This window comes from Delphinapterus leucas, chromosome 1 (assembly GCF_059928025.1).
Source record: "Delphinapterus leucas isolate spDelLeu-1000000601 "Yukka" chromosome 1, BTC_Dleu_Yukka2, whole genome shotgun sequence".
Classification (NCBI taxonomy): Eukaryota; Metazoa; Chordata; class Mammalia; order Artiodactyla; family Monodontidae; genus Delphinapterus; species Delphinapterus leucas.
In genome coordinates, this window is record NC_143129.1 from 52,885,875 (window position 1) to 52,906,947 (window position 21,073).

A 21,073-nucleotide genomic window follows, 5' to 3' on the forward strand; every position below is an offset into this window, starting at 1 on the left:
TACATACTACTATATATAAAATAGATAACTAATAAGGACCTACTGTATAACACAGGGAACTCTACTCAATACTCTGTAATGACCTATATGGGAAAAGAATCTTAAAAAGAGTGGCTATATATATATATATATATGTAAAATTGATTCACTTTGCTGTATACCTGAAACTAACACAACATTGTAAATCAACTATACTCCAATAAAAATTGAAAAAAAAAGATACGGAGATTTTATAAAGACATTTATTTTTCATGCTTGATCATTCATCAAAAACTTCATTATTTTCTGCTATATGCGGGTATTATTTATAATTTAACAATTAAATATTTATATTTAATGGTACATTTAGAATAGTTAAAATTAATCAATACATTAAAGATGGACTTGAGGATATGGGGAGCGAGAAGGGTAAGCTGTGACAAAGCGAGAGAGAGTCATGGACATATATACACTACCAAACATAAGGTAGATAGCTAGTGGGAAGCAGCCGCATAGCACAGGGAGATCAGCTCGGTGCTTTGTGACCACCTGGAGGGGTGGGATAGGGAGGGTGGGAGGGAGGGAGACGCAAGAGGGAAGAGATATGGGAACACATGTATATGTATAACTGATTCACTTTGTTATGAAGCAGAAACTAACACACCATTGTAAAGCAATTATACTCCAATAAAGATGTTAAAAAAAAAGAAATAATATTTTAAGTTCAAATATATTTGACAAACTGATTTGTGCCTACATAAAATTTATAAATGATTCTAAGAAGTCAGTTATAAATACTGTGTAAGAAGGTACTTAACTAAATGTGGCCAAAAATAATAAAGATTCAACATTATCTAGATGATATTTTCTGACCAAGTGAAATACTTTTTTAAAAATAAGTTTAAAAAGCATATATTTTTAAGACACACTTTAACTCATGAAAGAGTGTAGGACTCACATGTCCAGCAGTATTGTGGACTGAACACTGTAATTAACTCTCCCTTTAAGAACAACTAAAAAATGCTTGATAAAATAAAACTAAAATGCCTTTTTCAATATATTGATAGGCTGACAAAAAATTAAGAACTCTTAAAAGCCAAACCTATATGAAAGAAGAACCTACAGAGATAAGCACTGAAGTCAGCCTCCATGTTGAGGGCATTGGCTTAACCAGGTGAAGTCAGCCTCCATTTTGAGGGCATTGGCTTAACCAGGTGAAGTCAGCCTCCATTTAGAGGGCATTGGCTTAACCAGGTAAACTTAAGCTTTGTTTTTTGCTAGACACTTATTTAACTGCCCGCCAAAATTCAACTTGTGCTCCCCTTTCCAGAGTACTGAGTCATCACTAGGAAGTGGTTGCCCAGCCAGAGATTATATTTCCCCACCTCACCTCCCTCATATCCACATAGGACAGTGGGATTAGTTCTCAGTGATGATAGAATGTAAAGTGATGTGATGTATGTCACTCTGGTCCAAGAAAGTTAAGAACTGGGTGTGTCTTCTTCAATCTCATTTTTTGCTAATTGCTATCTGAACTTAGAAGATTCCTAGGCCCCAGAGGATGGTGGAGCTGCAAGAATAAAGTAATCTGTGACCCTGAATCATCATATGGAGAAAAGCTTCATTCTCATCAGAAACACCTACATTGGGTTATTATGTGATTGAGAAATAAACTCTTATTGCATTAAACCACATGCCCTCCATGACAACACAAGGAAAATTGCTTATCTTGAAATATGGTGCTGGATAGGGGCAGGGAGAGGGGAGTCATTTCCCCCCTAGAATTAATTACCACAAGCATACATATCTATAGGTTTCCAGCCTATATTCACATTGAGTGGTCTGAAAAACCTCAAGCTAAGAATTTATTTTAAAGTGCCTTCCAGTTGATAGTGCTCCCAGAAGTAAATGCAATTTCTCTCCAGAGAAAGATCCTTTCATTCCAAGAAAAATGAACCCACTTTCAAAAATCATAAAACACACAAAGAACCAAAACACCAAGTGCAAGAGCCAAAAGAAAAAACAGATAGTTGAATAAGACTCACAGCTATCAGAACTGCCAATTTAGAATATAAAACCATTATACTTAATATTGTTCAGAAACACTCCTCCATGAGTCTCTCTTGTTCCTGCATGTCTTGCTTTGTATACAAAAAAACAAAAACAAAACAAGAAAACCAAGGCTCTAGCTGATCTTTACCTGGACCATTTTTCAGGTCTGTGTTTGCAGTGAGTATCCTTCAAGGATAAAGTAATGTCTCACTAGGAGAAAGTGTAGGCTTTCTTACTGTCTACTATAAACTGGCAAGTTCCCCAAGGTCAGTGATCCTCTCCTGTGCAAGCAGCTATCTAGGCCTATCTGTGTCATTCCTGTAGGAACTGGGACATAGGGAACCAAAACAAACATGCTGACACTCTGGCTACTGCTTCTTCTGTGACTAATAAAGTCTTTTGTCTCTGAGACAAGTCTTGTGTCTTCTTTCAGCTAATTTGCAAACAGTGTAAAATCTCATACTCTTCAAATGTCTTGACAAATAGTCTTTAGAAATAAAAATATGAACAGGAAGCAAGAAACTAAAGTAATGCCTGGAAGATTTTAAGAGAACAAAACTGAACTTCCAGAAGTAAAAAATAGAATAACTGAAATTTAAAACTCAATGATTAAAGGGCAAATTAGATACAACTGAAGAGAGAATTAGTGAATTGGAGGATAGATCTAAAATTAATCAGAATACAGTACAGAGAGGAAAAAAGATAGTAACTCTGAAAGAGAGGTTAAGGGACATGAGCAAAGTGTAAGAAAAATGAGCATAAATCTTGGAGTTGCAGAAGGAAAATGAAGCAAAAGCAATTATTAGAGAAGAAAATTACAGAGATGTTTCCACACTGATGAAAGACACCAATCCATATATTTGGGAAGCCCTATGACTTCCAAGAGGTTAAACAAAAGAAACCCACACCTAAACACAGAAGAGTAAAACTGCAAAACAGCAAAGATGTAGAGAATACCTAAGCAATTAGAGAGAAAAGACATCACAGATGGCCCTCCACTTACAATGGTTCAACTTACATTTTTTCAACTTTACAAAGGTGCAAAAGTGATACACACTCACTAGAAATCATACTTCAAATTTTGAATTTTGATCTTTCCCCAGGCTAGCAATAGGCAATACAATACTTTCTCATGATGCTGGGCAATGGCAGGAAACCACAGCCCTCAGTCAGCCACGCAATCACAAAGGTAAACAATCAATACACTTACAACCATTCTGTACTCATAAAACCATTCTGCTTTTTCACTTTCAGTACAGTATTCAGTAAATTACATGAGATATTCAACACTTTATTATAAAATAAGCTTTGCATTTAGATGATTTTAGGCTAAGGCAAGTTTTCTGAGCACATTTAAGGTAGGCTAGGGTAAACTGTAATGTTTGGTAGATTAGGTGTATTAAATGCATTTTTGAGTTATGATACTTTCAACTTATGATGGGATTATCAGGATGTAACCCCATTGTAAGTCAAGGAAGATCTGTATATTCAAAGAAATAAAACTTAGACTTTCAGCTAGTTTACAACAGAAACAACGGAAAGCAGAAGACAATGGAATATTTTCAATGTACTGAGATAAAGTAACCTGAAATTCTATATCCATCTAAACTATCGTTCTAAAACTGCACTTAAAATAAAGACATCTTCAAACCAAATAATAATAATAATAAAACACACAAAGAAAGACTTTTGCTAAAGTTAGACCCTCAGAAAAGTAAACTCTAAAAGAAAAAGAAAAATTATCGGAGATGGGGTTGAGATGCAAGAAGGAAATGAGGAAAGAATGAGATTCTATTTTATACAAACTAGACTGGAAAAATTAAGAAATGTGACAATTCCAAAACTTGGCAAGGATATGGAATGGGGGAAATTTATGCACTGCTGGTGGGAGTGTAAACTGGTACCACTTTGGAAAACAATGTGGCAATAACTTGCAAGATGGAACTTGCACATAACAGGTATTAACCTAGAAAATATGGACATTCTTATACAGGGGCATAAGACATGTATAAGCATGTTCACAGTAGCATTGTTCATAATGAAAAAAAACTAAATAATTGAAATGTTCATCAACATAACTATGAATAATTAAGTCATGGTATAACCACATAACGGCATATTATTCAACAGTAAAAATTAATGCATTACTACTACATGTATTAATGTTGTAAGTCTTGAAAATCTTAGAAACAGGTTGAGTGAAAGAAATAAGTCACCAAAGAAATCAGATATATATCACACATATATATGACTATATAAATAGCTTATATGACTTAACAATATTTTGGGAGGATACATATGTATGTAATAAAACTGTTTAAAAGCCAAAGAATGATTGATTAAACACAGATTTCAAGAACATGGTTACCTTTGTAAGGAAAGGAATCCAGGGGAAAGGATGTGAAGGATTATACATACGGATTCAACAAATCAGTAAAATTCTAGTTCTTAAGTTGGTTGTGAGCTCACAAGTGTTTGTTTTAATATTATACACTATAAGTTACATGTATATTATTTTGTAGGTATCAAATATTATAATGTAAAGAAATTAACATTTAGCACAAAAAGAAAAGGAATAGAAGGAGCTTCCTTAACCTTTGTTATAAAAATCTTACAGCAAAATGGTATAGGATAAAATATTGGTGAAATATTGAGGGTGAAATATTGAAGCATGCCTTTTAAAGTCAACAATGAGACAAGATACTCACTGAATCATAAATATGTTGATACTCCCCCAAATTAATCAACAAACTTATTGCAATCCATATCAAATTCCCAGCAGACTTTGTTGTTTCTTCATATTTGCAGTACTTAATAAGGTCATCCTAAATTCATATTGAAAATCTAAGTTCCAAAAGCAGCCAAGACAATTTTGAAGAGCAATAACTCAGTGGAGGGACATGCCCTACCAGATATCCAGGTTTCCTTCAAAGCTAGAATAGTTGAAGGAGTATCACATCAGCAGAGAGAGTATGTAAAGAAACATGATACACGAAATATAGCATTACAAGCTAAAGAAGAAATGATGGACATTCAAAAATGGTATGAGGATAATTGATTATCCATATGGAAAAAATTCATGTTAAAACAAGAAGGCCCCATTTCAAAATAATCAGATTAACCAATATTTAAAGGTCTGATGATATCAATAACTGGGAGAATGTAGAGTAGGGAAAATTCTCATATGCTTTTAGTGGGGATATAAACTCATGTCCCCATCTTGGAGACAAATCTGGTAATAACTAGTAAAACTGAAGGCTTTCATACTTTATAATCCAGCATGCCACTTCTAGGTGTCTATGCTAGAAACATGTATAACGCTGCCTTGTATTGAAAAAAACAAAGTTAATCAACAAGAAAATGGATAAATAAATCTGACCTTACTAATCAATAGAGTATAAAAAGCAGTTAAAATGAATAAACTAGAACTACATGTATCATCATGGAAAACAGATAAAACAGAAACAAAATGTTAAGTAAAAAAAGCAAGGTGTAGAAGTAGATACACAGTATAAAGCTTGTGTAAAACTTAACAGATGTAAGTCAATACTATATATTGGAAATACAGATAACATGTATGCAGTATACATATTGAAATATGCATAAGGATGATAGATGTCAAATTCAAGATAGTGATTACCTTTGGGTAAGGAGGGAGGGGCATAAAATTGGGTGCCAGGACTAGGGTGAGGCAAGCAAGTCATCTAGCATGCAAAACATCAGGACTCATTAACTTTCAAGTTTGTGCAAGTGCAGGACACAAACCTAAGAGTGAGCGCCTCCTTAAATTTTGTACCCTCAGCACCTCCCTTATCTGATCCTAGTCTTGGCCCTGTTAGGTAAGATACAAAGACTTCAAGAGCTCTCTGCAGAGTTTTATTGCTTAAAAAAAAAAATCAGTTGTGCAAGTATTTCCATAGAAAGTGTTTACAATTTCTTTGGCTGGATTTCACACGTTTAAGACTGCAGTTGTTATGTTAGTTTCTTAGATTGGAATTGTCACAACATGCAGGTATTAGAGATTTGGACACCAAACACAAGTGCTCTGAGGACTTGGTACAACGATTTCTCATGAGATTCCTTTTCTCTTTACAGAATAACCAACAGAAAGACATGTGACTAAGCTTGGCAGTGACCGCCTCACTCCCATGGCTTTGCATCTTGAGCAGAGAAATGTGAGAATGAGGAGAGGGTAGAGACCACTTTGGAATTTATACCAGGGGTAGGGCTCTGAGTAGTTCCCGCTGACTTGGTTCCTGTCCTGTTTCCAAACATAGTTCTCCAAACTTCCCATCAATTCTGTGAGCCTCCCAATATCCTCCAATAATTTCCCATTTTCTTTAAATTAGTCAGAGTCAATTTCTGTTGCTTGCAACTGGAGAGCCCTAACTGATACTTAGCCTCGTGCTGTCAAGGAATGAATTTATATAATTCCACATGTGTTAGTTGATCCTTAGGAATCAACTTTTTCACCACGATTTGATTTCCCATTTAGGTATGGTAGGATTCTACAAGGACAATGTCTACTTGTATATTTTAAGCCCTATCGGTCAAGGCTAACTCCCTTGGCTGAATCACTGTGGAGTATTATTAATGTCCAAGGGACACACCCCTGACTTCTTATTCTCCAGCTGTGGTTGTGCCTATGGTCCCAGAATAAAAAATTGCCAAGCTGGCCTATGATAATGGCTACACTAAAAATGATAATTTCAAGTCTAAGAAGATACATCACTGCGTCAACTGTGTCACTTAAGAGTTGTCTTACCTCCTCTGTCTTTAAAACTTCCCATATCCGAGCGTGATCTTCCACCAGCCAGTGTCCTGCGCTTTCTACCTTGGTGGAAAGTTTGAGTTTAGACACCACATGAGCAGGCTCTCCCACGGGCTTCCCCTCCATCTTGAAAGAGCCAGGCAGGAGGCATTACGGATCTGTTTGGAAGAATAAAGTGAGATCCAGGTTAAAACACTGAGTAACATAAAAAGAGATAGGAAAGCAAATGATCACGCTTGATTTGTGGATAATGAGACCATCAACAACAGTATCACAACAGGCACCAACTTTTATGGCCACTTTTTATGTTTTAGATATTCATGATTGGTATTTTAATGCAGGAATCTGGAGGCAGGGATGCATTCTGATAATGGATGAAGTGATAAAAATTGTAAAGCAAAGTAAAAAGCATCCTCTGCCTGTTCTATCTGCTTGTCACTTTGCTCTGGCCCCTCAGTAGGAGAAATGAAAATGGGTGGATGTAAGACAAGCCTGAGCGACGTTTTCGTATTTCCATGCCATGCAGTGCATGAGGAAGAAGCACTGGTTCTGGTGTCAGGAGTTTTACTCTTCAAACATCTATTAAACACTTATTTATTCGAGGCTCCATGCAAGGCATACACAAATAATTTGGTAGTTTGGTCCTTCACCTTAAAAAGCTTACTGTCTCAGGGCAGAAAGTGCTGTAAACAAGCAATCACAACACAGTGTATTACAGCATAATGTGTGAAGCACCTCAGTAATCATGTTTCCAAACTGTAGTGGAAGCACAGAGGAAGGTTCTCTTCAATATTTATTGGCTGTGTTACTTTCCTGAGTCTCCATTTCATCAGCAGTTTCTGCAGAGACAGTATCTAAAAATTGATAACAATTCTATAAAGTCTACTTCCTTGACATCAATCTACCTGCCATTGGCTTGTTCAGAATCACGTCATGCCTGCCCAGCACCATACTGCCTAAGGAATCTCCTTACCTCCATTCATGTCCCCCGGGTCTATCCTTCTCAGGGTAATTTTTCTAAAAAGCAAATCTGATAATAATGTTCTACCTACCAAGAACTTTGCCTGGAGAATGAAATCCAAACTCCTTAACACAGCATCCAAGGCCTCCTCTGCCTCTCTTCTCCCACCATGCCCGGCTGCCTCCTCTGTTATTCTGTTTCAGTCCTTTGAAAGTGCTTATGGGGCTTCCCTGGTGGCACAGTGGCTGGGAATCCACCTGCCAATGCAAGGGACACAGGTTCGAGCCCTGGTCCGGGAAGATCCCACATTCCATGGAGCAACTGAGCCCATGCGCCACAACTACTGAGCCTGCGCTCTACAGCCCGCGAGCCACAACTACTGAGCCCACGTGCCACAACTACTGAAGCCCGTGCACCTAGAGCCCGTGCTCTGCAACGGGAGAGGCCACCGCAGTGAGAGGCCTGCACACCGCAATGAGGAGTGGCCCCTGCTCACCGCAACTAGGGAGAGCCCACGTGCAGCAGCGAAGACCCAATGCAGCCAAAAATAAATAAATTTATTTAAAAAAAAAAAAGAAAGTGCTTATGGATCTCAGATACATCTAGGAACTTTAAGCCTTTGTTTGTGTCACCTCCCCTTCACCCACCACGCCAAGAGAATAAAGGCCCCTCCTCCTTTGTTAGTATCTATATATACTCTGGACAGATCTCTATCATGTCACCTAAAGCACTTTATTATAATTATTTGTTTTCAACTTTATTTCTACTTTCTGGTCTTTCAAGCATCTTAACACTAGAGATGACGTCATGTACAGAGTAAGTACTAAATGAATGTTTGATGGATTAGTTAATTCAGTAATCATGAGACTCCAGTAAAAATAAGGCAGCAGATCTAATATATTCAAATAACAGATTAAAAGTCGAATTATTCCTTCACTTCAACTTTTTTTGACTTAGTGGGCTGTAAGCTCTTCAAAAGAAAGGGTCAAGTCTAACATTCATCCTGCACCCCCAGGCAGCTAATTCTGCAAGGAGCAATTGCTCATTAGTTAACAACAGAGTAGTTTTCTTGGAAATGTCTTCAAGGAACTGAGCATGTCTGCAAAAAGCAGGTCTTATGCTCACATAGCCTACTGCCCAAATAAAAGTAAATGGAAATCGGTGTTGATAAGCTGGGCAGGGGTGATAGGTCAGAAGATTCGAGGGAAGGGTCTTCTGCAGCCAAGTTACTTCTCTGCCTCACATGCTCCACCTGTAAGCCATGGAGAGCAAGGAGTCTGCTGGCAGAGAGCAATGATGAGGAAACTGTTAACCAAAACCATGGTGAAGTACTTAGAAGCATGGAGCACTTAATACACTCTCCTAGGAACCAGGAAACAGAACCTTTATAATTAATGAACAAAGTTCTTCTGAGTGGACATAAATGATGCTGACACATACATGCAAGGAAATAAACAGAAGAGAGTCATGTGGAGGTTTCAGTCCAAAAAAAGGAAATTAAAATAAACAGGCAAAATGGAAACAGGCCAAATTAGTAGGGAAGGAAATTCCATTGTTGTTATTGGAGATAATACTGTAAACCACAAATAATAAATCAAAACAAAGTGGAAAAACTACATAAAATGGTTTTGGCTGTATCCTCTGTATATCATGGAGACGTAGCTGGATAAAGTAGACAAACTGTAGCATCTCAGGGTGAACAATGGAACATCTGTAAGTGTAATACAGCCCAGTGACCCCTTGGCTCTTCCTCTACTGTCTGCCCACAGCTGCTTTCTCATCTCCACGGTGTGGGTGAAAGTTGGCAAATTTTCAGTGTTAGAGACTGAACTCTACTGTGTATTGACTTCCTACAGATTGTTCCTTACCCTGTTTGGAAGACGATGCAATTCTGAGCTTTAAACCATTCCAAAGTACTTGGGAACTTAGGATGGATGCAGAGAGGCAGCCAGTTCTTATGAGGCTCTTCAAGCATTTTGAGATCCTCCACCCTACCTGAGACTTGAGGCCTTTTCACCCATATTCAGTACATTTCCTCACTCACACACACAAAAAGGCCATATGCATAATATTATTGAGATCCCATTGCATCCCAGTCACTGCGCTAGGTATTTTCCATATTATGTCAAGTCCATATGATAATGCTTCAAGGTAAATGTCACAGTTTTACAGCGATGAAAAATTTGACTCAGAGAGATTAAGTAACTGCTAGAAAGTTGTAGGGTTCCCAAGTTCACGCTCTCTCTCCTAAGTCAGTTCAGAAGGCTTTCAACGCCTACCCTTTATCTCATCACTGGTGGAATGAGACGTCCCTCTCGTGCCGCTTCCCCCATGGACTAGAGTTAAAGTGTCACTGTCTTAGGTAACTGGCATAACAGTGCCCCTTGGGAGATGGTCACATCTGATGAATCATAGGTAAGAGTGAGATAGACAGAGGGAGGGAAATTCCATGAAAAAAATGGATCATTCCTTTTCCTCTTTACTCCCATCTTAACTTCTGACCAGGGCAGGCTTTATGGGTGTGACCTGCACAATCACACATGGCCTTTGCTAAGAGGGGCCCTAAGCATGGTTGAACGCTCTGCTGTCACTGTCTTAAAATTCCTAATATTTCAACAAGGGCACCCTGCATTTTCATTTTGCTCTGGGCCCCAAAATTATATAGCCAGTCCTGCTGCTGGCCCATGCATTATAGGTTTCATCATACCTTCATGCATTATAGGTTTCTTATTTTCCTAAAACGAGCTAGAAGTCTATATAGTGGAGCCATTTTTGGGGTAGAATTAAAACTTGAGGCATATGTCGACCTTCTTCTACCTCTGAGAGGCTGCATGCCTTAAAGCTGAACCACTGCATTCTTTTTTAAAGCACACGGTCAAGGCTTACAAGCCGACTTCCATGCACATGTGAGCCCACTCAACAGATAAGTAATCACTGTAAACCTAAAAGGCAAAATCTTCAACTCTACTTAATAATTAGTCTAAAATAGCGTAGTCCTTATAAGCTCTTTGGGAAATCAGTTTTGAAGAACTGTCATCCTAAAACACCTGATAACCAAAGCAGAATTTTTTTTAACCACAGAATGATGAGGACATCCTTAAGTTGGAGGTGGGGTGTAGAAAGGAACTGTACGTCTATAAAGGCAAATATCTGATCAGAGAACAGAGAAGCAAAGTTTTGCTCAAAAATTTAAAAAGAATTCGCTTGAGAGCTGTTTTTTGGTTTTTTTCTAATTGTAAAAGAGTTGTGATTATACATTGTCTCTACTGCCTGAAACAGAGAAGTCAGATAAGAACAGGGAAGACAAGTCTGGTGAAATAGAGGAAAGATGCTTTCCATTGACACTGAGAAACAATCTGCAGATGAGAAAAGCCATGTAAAGGTTTTTGAGGTTACTGCATTCAAGTCCTAGAGCTCTAACATTCCCACCAAAGCTGAAAGGTTTTGCTTTATTTTGTTTTTTAAGTTAGGTTAAATCCAAAGACCATTCTAGTCAATATTTATAAATCCTAGTCGTCTTATGATAAATTGATAGCTGTTAGAAATTTGTGAAAATAATAATTTATGATTATATAAGTAATCAAAAAATTATATGATTATCAATGTGAAAGTATGCATTTCCTTAAAACTTTTAATTTCTTTAAAGTTTGTGTTTTTAAGATGTGAATTTTCTTTTTAAAATATTTACTACATTTTGCTTATGACATAAAATACATAATAACACATTTCTCCCATTACTTCAAAAATAATCGTTGATTGGAGGTCATAACATTTTCTGTGGTGATGACAAAAGACACGTTTGAGAGCTTCATATCCTAAATGATCATTAAGTACCAAAAGTAAATAATCAACTTCTCAGGGGCTAATCTTAAAAACGTAAGTATTAAGTGACAATCTAAGAACATAAAAATTTGCCATTACTAGTGTCTGTTCCTGCGATTTGATAAATATTATCCATAATGCCCATGAATAATATTTTTGAAACACGGTTTTAAAAGTAAGTGCTAGGGCACAATTTCACTGAACTCTGTATTTATTTTATTAATCCCCACGCTGGACTTTGATAAATCAATCGGTACTTTATTAAATTTGACTTTCCTTCTATGATAGTAAATAATGTATGAGACATCCCTCTAAATCATTATCTTTTTTCTCCTACCTCTCCTCTTTACATATTTTTGGAAGGAAAAAAAGTGTTTAGTTTTCAGAACATTACTGGAGTGTTGTGGTGTTTCTTGTCTTTATCTATTAGGTCCATGCTTTTCTTCAGCCCTTGCAGATTCCATCATTCATATTAATAATCTGTATTATGTATTTCTGCTTTATTCCCTTTAGACACATAAACTCTTGCTTCTGCCTAAAGAAATCCTTTGATTTTTTAAACTCAACTCAGATTTCTTCTAATCTTGAAAAAGCCTGGCATTGCCCTGTCCCGGTCTCTTCTAGGATCACTTGTCTTGCTGCCATTTCTTTCCTCCTACCTTCTCTCTTCCTCATTCTTCTTCCTAATGAGCTGAGGTCCTGTCCAGATAAGACAGGTTTGTTTATCTTTACCTCCTATTATCTACAACTCTTCCACCTAAAAAGTCTATCTATCAAGAAGAGTCTTTGCATCTTAGTTTTACTCAAAGGTTTAAAATTGCATCATACAAAGAGCAGTGAAATTCCAGTCAGGAGACCTGGGTTCAAATCATGTGGCCATAATAATTTCTCTATGTAAGCCTTGAGCAAACCATTTCACTTTTCAGCCTCCGTTTCCCCCTCTTTAAAATAAATAGATAAACTACAAGGCTGCTGAGACCCCTTACAGAGATAAAACACTCATCTCCCCCCAAATGTAGAAAGCAAAATATGCATTAAATTTGTTTCCAGTAGAGCTGAGGGATCTACACTACTAAACAAAACAGCAAAAAGGTTGTGATTTCTGTGGGTCACTCACATATTGTATTTATTCCCGTATTATGCATGCATTCACTATTCGGAAGCCAAACGAACAGCATGATAGCCCCTTGGAATTGATAGATATAACCTCTGAGTTTTGACTATTCAGGAACAGCCCCAAATTTTCGGTCATGTAGTCAATTGTAAGTTGGCTGAGGCTTTGTAAAGTTGGTGTTTAGGGGTGCTCACCAATCCTTAGCATCCAAATCTAAGGATGGTTGGGTGGTAGATTTCTCTAATCATGATTGCTATTGTGGTGCTTACAAATTGGGGGATCCAAGAAGGTATTAAGATATAGCCTCCCCAATTGTGGGAGTGCGTCACGGTGGTCTCACCAGTGTATTCCATCTGAAAAGAGAGAAAGAAGCAGCTGTCTGGAAGCCAGGATTCCTGGTGGGAAATGGAGACTGGGACACAGACAGATAATCAGACAGAAAGAACTCCAGGGAGCCATGACATAGAGAGAGATTTCTAGGTCTGGGAAAGGGGGCATGTCAAGTCATCTTACAGCAATATTAAAGTTATTTGTGTTTGAAGTGACAGCATGTGTCCATGTATTGGAAGGTAAACAGATCTTCATTACCTCTTCCTCTTTGGAATCTCAACAGCATTCTAGTCTGTATAAGGCAATTCACTTATATTCTGCATGTTGCTTTCTTTTGCTTTCCTCAGCTCTGGTCTCCCCCGCTGGACTGCCAGCTCTTTGAGAGCAAGACTGGACATAAATTTATTATACTGCTTCAATTTTTTTAAAAAAGCTCAATCACTTTTTTTTTTAATCTTCATTTTATTTTCTTTCCATTAAAAAAAAATTCACTGGAGTCCGAGATAACACATTTACCATTACGATGTATTTTGGAACAAATGTCAATCACCGGGCAACCATTTCCAAAGGAATTTTAATTATGTACTGTCTCACTGAACACGGAGCAAAGTTGCACAATAGTCTGTGGAGTTAGAAGTGACTTTCTCTGAAAGCAACTGTCTCCCGTTAAAAGTAGAAAATTAAAGAAGTGCAAGGCATTCCATTCCTTCTTCATTCAAGTTGATACTTTTTTAAAGGCTGGTCCAACTGCACTTCAGACTTTGTGTACTTTTCCCCCCTCACTGATAGTATTTGGCAGAAGTTTTTAATAATAATTCGAAAAAAAAGAAAAGAAAGAAAAATCCAGACGGAGTTTGTACTACCCTTGTGAACCTCCCTGGAGAAATGCTGCTCTTTGCTCAGCAATTCCTGCTTGAAACAGAGAGCCAACACAAGGAAAACAGCTGGGCTCCCTTCCTGGTCTCCATTCAGAGCGGCCAGTCTGGAAACAAATCTGCAAAGGCAGACGCGGGGGAGGGAGAGGACACCTAAACAGAATAGAGGCTGAGATCACGAAGAATCCTTCAGTGTTCTAAGAGAGGTAGAATTCTAAGGGACTGACTACTTTATGGCCTGCATTTTTATTATAACAAAAAGCTTAGCGATTATGTTGTTTGAAAACTTAAAATGAGATGAAACTGTAGATCACATGACTGTCCCAGGCTCAATATTTCACAGTTCTGTGGACTCCAGCTTTAACTGGCTGGATGAGGGCAAAATACAAAAACCACTAGGGGAGCATCACCCAGTTCACTAGTCCCAGGCTAATTTTTATCTTCCAGTTGAAGACAGTTGAGCTGATTCAGGTCAGAGCCATCTTTTAAGACCCAACAATAACAACATCAATAGGGATAACATGCCCCTCGCCTCCACCCCAGTGAATTCAGCATTCACCGTGCCAGGCACTGGACCTGCACTGCGCAAGCATCAATTCCTCCTCAGAACAGACTCAGGAGAAGCTCAGATCAAGAGAGATGAAGGAACCGGTCCTGGAGTTTCTCTCAAGCCATCCTGACCCCGGAGCTGTGCCCTCACCACGGTACTACACTGCTACTACCCTTTAACAGTCAATGCTCCACCTACAACATGACACCATGTAAATGCTGAAAAATCGGAATTCCCAGGAATCTGAGCTCCTGAAAAGATTCAGAAGAGGGCTTCTCATGGGAGGAATGTGAAATTTTTTAAATGTTAGGTTCAGGGAAGGAAATCTGTTGGGTTTATCAGTTAATGCACAAAATCATTTAACTTCCAAATAGATTGGCCCTCCCACATCTCAGGTTAAAGAGCAGTCTGTTCTCAATCTTTTACTTTACCAAAAACAGAAGTCTAATCTATTTAATTACAGTCACTTTTACTAGGCCATAGGATAATGGCAGGTCCCAAGGCGGGGAAATCTCTTTCAAGAAAACACTTCTGGGCGAGGCGTCTACAGTGAGCTGGCACTAGATCAATCCTTTTCCTCTTTCTCAGTCTCTAAGCAGCAAGGACACCATGAGTTTTACATATAACATGTATTTTTTTTTTTTTTTTTTTTTTGCGGTACACGGGCCTCTCACAGTTGTGGCCTCTCCCGTTGCGGAGCACAGGGTCTGGACGCGCAGGCTCAGCGCCATGGCTCACTGGCCCAGCCGCTCCGCGGCATGTGGGATCTTCCCAGACGGGGGCACGAACCCATGTCCCCTGCATCGGCAGGCGGACTCTCAACCACTGCGCCACCAGGGAAGCCCATGTAGTCTTAATTACAATTCCTCTTTCGTTAGATCAGATAACACCTTGCCCCACTCTGATTAGTTTCACATAGTAATGATTAAATCCAGTTACTCTGCTGAATACCCCAGACACCAGTTTGCCAGACTAAGTGCAGTAAGATTTATATTCAGAGTAGCATCTTCATTTCCATCTAACTGTGTTGTTCCTTCCTCGATCTTGACCTCTGAAATAGAAACAAATGCCCATATGTGGTGCTAAGGCCAAAAGAAGGGGCCCAATATTCATCCAGCATGGGGGAGGGAGGGATCTGTGTATCTTGTGTCAGGATGACTTTTACCACTGGCTCACATTTTTTACTTTCTTCTCAGCTTCTTTGGCCTGCACCCGTGATGTAACATGACGGACCTAACCCATGTGGTCAAAAACTCAATGACCCCAATGAACACAGGAACACTAAGAGACAATGAAACAAGAAGGAGAAACCACTAGAGATGCTGCTTCCCAACTCTGACACTTGCATAGACCTTGTGGGCTTATCCCCGGGTGACCTATGCACCCAGAGCGAACACAACAGAAAGTCAAAACCATATCTTACGGAATTGGACACAACCTTCCCAAAGGCTGGCACACTGTAGCACAATGACATTTTCACCAGTAAATGCAGTTACGGTGGTCATGTTCCACGTGTATTGGAAAAGATGCAATCGTTATTTTTGAATGATTTTCAATATTTCCGATTGTTTCAAAGTCTTTTAGTGAACTTTATAAAGACACTCCAACTTCTTTTATTTCTTCTATTCCTTTCTTGTCTTTCACATCAAGCTCTATGAGGGTGTATCATAGAGGATGCATCCTGCATTCATGTGTATATTAGATAAGAGGAAGCTTTTGAATTTACCCTCCATAGTCCATGAAGGATAGAACCCTCACATTATTTTGGATTGAACCAAAAGATCTTAAGCCAAAATGAGGCCACTGAAAACCAAATTCCACTCTCAAATCTCAAACAGGTTTCCAAAGCATATTGGAAAACTGCTTTGCATAGCAACAGAGTCAGGAATGTTTTCAGCTCAGCCTGGAGGGAGGACCTTGGTGGGATATATGAAATAGTTCCTGACTTAGAACCTACTTTTTGTTTAAGATTGCAAATATTCCTAGCAGGGCCAAGCCTGGATTTCTCATTAGGCCTTCAGAAAGCAGCAGCCATCCGTCACAGTCTTTTCAAAGGCTGCATTAAATGGCTTGTGTACATCTGCAGGGTTTCTGTGTTTGATCCTAGATTATGTTTTCACTAAGGTTAAGGGTTAGAGTTTTGACAGATGTGGCTGTAGTCTAACTGGCCCACGTTATCTGCCCCTTTTCCACACACATACAGTATGCGATAGCCAAGTTTGTGACATGTCTCAACTTTGATACCAGCAAACGAGGGGTGGGTGGAATGTGGGCTTGAATACTTAGTTAGGTTTGGGTTTTAGTTTCAGAGTCAGTATGAAATCCAGTGCGGCATCTGAGGGGAAATAGGATTATGTCATTCTGTCACTGTTTCATTCCAACTAGGTTGCAGTTTCTTTTCTCTTTCTTTTATTTTCCCCTCCTCTAACTTTTACAGGACTTTCCACTTTCTCCATTTTTTTTTCATTGCCACAGCTTGACCTTGCTATTTCCAATAAACCAAAGTGAAAACTGAATGACAGTGTGTCTCGGATTCAGACCTCTTCGTGTGAATAGCTATTGTGCAAATATACGATGTAGCATCCCTGGCTTCCTCATTGAGGAGATCAGTGGGCCAATGTGACTTAACTGCAACAAGATGGCAAATTTCCAGGGACATGACAGTTATGTTGCTTAACCTAAATTAAGTTACCAGCACCACACTATGCACAGGAGGGATGCGCAAGTCCCTAACATTTTACTTATTTAGCCTAATCAGTGTGCCAGGTGTGTATGAGGCAAGGAGGATAAAGATAAATAAGCACGTGTCCTCCTTTAATCGGCCTACCTGCTGGGAGTTCTTACTCTGAACCACGGGGAAGTCCACAATTATTTGAAGAGAAAGAGATATATTTCAAAATGATAGGATAAGTGTTAGAAGACAGATATGCACAAGGGCATTACATTGAGAGCTCGGAGAGGAAAGTGTGAATCCCCCAGTCACTGAAGCTCTGAGAAGTTAAGTGAATCGCCCAAGGTCACATAGCAGAACACAAATTTGAAAACAGATCTGTCTGATTCAGAACAAAGCTTCCCTTTCCATTCTATAATGGCTTTTCACAATTTTCACAGAATTGTGGCTATGTTAATTTGGCTTTGTAACATTAATGTTTAAAGAGAAGCACTAACTCTTTGCACTCAGGTAGACGAGGAAAGGCCAAGAGGGTTATCTGAAATCTGTGCTTCCTTATCTGTGCTTCCTTATCTACCAAAGCTGAGAGCCCGCTTCTTCCTAGGGCCTTTCACATCCCACTGTGCCAGCTCCTCTCCAATCCTGGGTGCCTATCACCCTTCCCCAGGCCTGCCCTTCCAGAGCTAAATAAACAATTATGCCACTATTGCTAAAAAGTGGCAGAAAACAGAAGCAAAAACTGACATTGTCGGTTCTCTCACTTCTCAGTCCCATATGGACATTTTTGCTACAAAAGTATGGTGATCTGAAAGCCTAATTATTTTTTAAGACTTTCTTTAAAACAATATATGGACCCTATTACAGGACTCACTGACTTCTTCACTCTGCCTCTGCTCTGGGGGTTGGTGAGTTTATGATTTACAGCTCAAGTGAATGCTGTGCTCAGGTTCATTGCTCCAATGTGATTATAGCTGACAGTGGTTCTGGATACCAGAGCGATTTTAACGATTATTAACCTCACTGTGGGCTGAAAAATGACTTACACGCTAGTGAAGCTTAAGTAGGCTCAGTATCACAGCTTCTGTGCACTTTACTCCATTTCTCCACTTTAGTCTGTACACAAAGAAAGTGTGGGGCTTTATTTTTTTTATCCTTTTGTGTGTCCTAAAAGGGAATTCCAGGCTAGTTGCTTTGGACGTATAATATCATCCAGAGGATGAACTACCATGAAATCAGGTCCAAGTAGTTTTGAGGTCTTACCTGAGAAATAAGGGCACTGACTAAGTCAGCCTAGAAATCTGTCAAGAGGCTGCCTGGGTGAAAGTTGATTGAGTCTCTCTCCCTCTCTGTTTCCCTGCTGTAGACCTCCAGAGTTGTTTAGATTTACTCCAGTTTCTACTAGACCAATTAGTCAAAAGTAAGTTCTGTATTCTCCCAATTAAAATCCGGCAACACTCACCTTCCATGTACAATGGGCTGTCCTGGCTGGTCTCACACAGCCAAAAAGGAACTTAAAATAGAAAGGCAGGACTCTCAGTACACTTGAGTAGCACATGGAGTGTCACATCAGTTTTAAACGTTAAGTGTCCCCATTGCTTTAGTCTGAGCTCTTGAGCCAAACTAATACCCTCACTCTCCTTTTCCATCATCTTGGGGAGACGAGGTAGTGGAATGAGCTAAAAACTCCTTAGCTGATCTTCTCTGGTGGGCCAAACCATGCAAGCACCATCCTCTGGGTCCAGTTTGGGACTTTTACGAGAGAACCTCTCTGTCTCTTGGTCTTAGCCAGTATTTAGGGAGTAAGTGCTATATATCATAGCCAAAGTTTGTGCCAAAATAGTTAAATTTTGCTCATTTGAACTACAAGGAACTCCTAGGGCGATGCACTACAGATGTAAAGAAAGTTTGACAAATATTGGTCAGAGTGAGTAATGACTTGCATACCTATTCCAGGGGGGAAAAAAAAAAAAGATCTAGAAAAAAGAATAAGAAGAAAGGAAGGGTCAGTAAGACTTCCCCAAGGTGAAGAAAATCTATCACCTCTCTATTCCATAATCCTGCAAATGGGCCTGACAATGGCTTTTATACCCCAGTGAGTCTAAAGTAGGTTGCACACCCCTGACTTGGTACCCAAGACTATACACTGGAATGCAGAGAAAAATTACAACTTTGATTTGTATGCTTATTTCATCTCATCTGTTTCATTTCTGTTTGTTATATTTTATAGTACATATAAATGTTAGAACAATGGCGCATGTATACAATTTAAAAATAATTGTATGTATATTGGAGGACACTCCAAAAAAATTGAAGTGAGAAGAATATTCAACCAAAACACTTTCAAAATCACTGCTTTCCACAAATAAAGCACCCATGGTTCATACTTTTTAACTCACTACAGAATCCTTCTCTTCCTCATGGATTTCCTGTATCCTCTAACGGCGAAATACAAACTTTATTTAGGTGATACAAACGAAATTTAACACGTCATGAACTGGACAGTCTCCTGTCAGAGAACTACAAAGTGAGGCAGAAGGCAAGAAACTTTTATAGGATAAAGAATAAGGAACAAGGAAGAGACGAATAGGAAATATCAGATAGTCAACGTTGTTTGTGGCGAGAAGGCCCAGAGTGCGCTTGGTGCGTTTGGGGACCGGATGACTGAACACAGTTATACTGCACTTTTGGTCAGGCAGAGCTTTTACAAGGATACAAAGTTATCTAAGTTTCAGTTTGATGACATGACACCCCAGGCAAGAGTGGCTCCATCTTGGGCCTAGAGATTTATTTCAACACCATCCACTCAGATACGCAAGCTAGCAATCTCAGACTCATCCTCAACTGGTCCCTGTTACTAAGCTCCTTATCCAAGGGATCACAAAGTCCTATTGATTACTTCTTTGAAGGCATCTCAGATCAGAGCCTTTTCTATATTCCAGCCACCACCTTGATACATACTTTCATTATCTCTCGGTTGAACTACTCCAATAGCCAAGTTACTAGACTCTCTGCCCTTGACTCTTCTAGTCATTCTCCATACCACCACCAGAGTAGCCTTTCTAAAAACCTTTAATTAGATCACTGGCCTCCTTAGGAACCTGCAATAGGAATGCACCATCACAGGATAGAGTTCAAGGTCCTTAACACAGTATGTCATGGTCTGACTATGTCCTAACCTACAAGTCATATACTCCTCCCTGCTGTGCTCCAATTCCCCAACTCTCTCACATTGCTGGACTTCTCACCGTTCTCCAAACAGCGCGTTCATGCCTTTGTTTATGGACTACTCCTACCCCAAATACTCTTCTTCCCCTCACCTTTTCTTTGTCTTTGTTAGAGCAGCTTAGCCTATGCCCTCCCTAATACAACAGCTATGACCTGCTTGAGCATATACATGTCTGGTACTGTAATACATTACCTCATAGCACCCTATTTTGATTCTCATTTGACATAAGGAGTAAGTAGCAGAGCCAGGATTCCAATCTATATCCATGTGGTTCCAAAGCATATGACATTAATCACTGGGCATTAAATTTTAAAAGCAAATGCAAATGTCACCTCCTGGTGACAAACCCATTGGGGAGTGAATTGCTCTCCCCAAGTAAGTTGTTCCTATTTCTGTCACAGCATTTATAATACTGTGCTTTAGTTTGCATCGTAGTAGACTGTGAGCTCTTACAGGTCAAGGACTATTTATACTCACCTTTACATGTAGGGTACCTAGGACATGCTGACACATACAAGATGGTCAGTAAATATTTGTTGAATAAATCAATTCACAGATGTTCTGTCCTTCTTTCTTACTTATTTTTTTTCCTCAACTCACTATGTTCCATCCCATCTTTAATATAAATGCAAAGGTGTCAAGAATGCCTGACACAGTACCCCACACAGAAAAGGCTTTATACAGCAGAGAAATTGTCAACACCTTTACAAAATTTCCCTACA

At 39.1% G+C, this 21,073-nt stretch overlaps 1 protein-coding gene across 2 annotated transcripts in view; it reads right to left on the reverse strand.

Annotated features, from left to right (window-relative positions):
• Nucleotides 1-21,073, reverse strand: part of RGL1 (ral guanine nucleotide dissociation stimulator like 1) — a 281,489-nt gene that overhangs the window by 171,827 nt on the left and 88,589 nt on the right. For both annotated transcript variants that reach the window (XM_022593343.2, XM_022593340.2), the window contains exon 2: nt 6,797-6,960. In XM_022593343.2, the coding sequence (XP_022449051.1) occupies nt 6,797-6,928 (132 nt within the window). In that variant the 5' untranslated portion in view covers nt 6,929-6,960. The remainder of the gene's footprint in view (nt 1-6,796; nt 6,961-21,073) is intronic.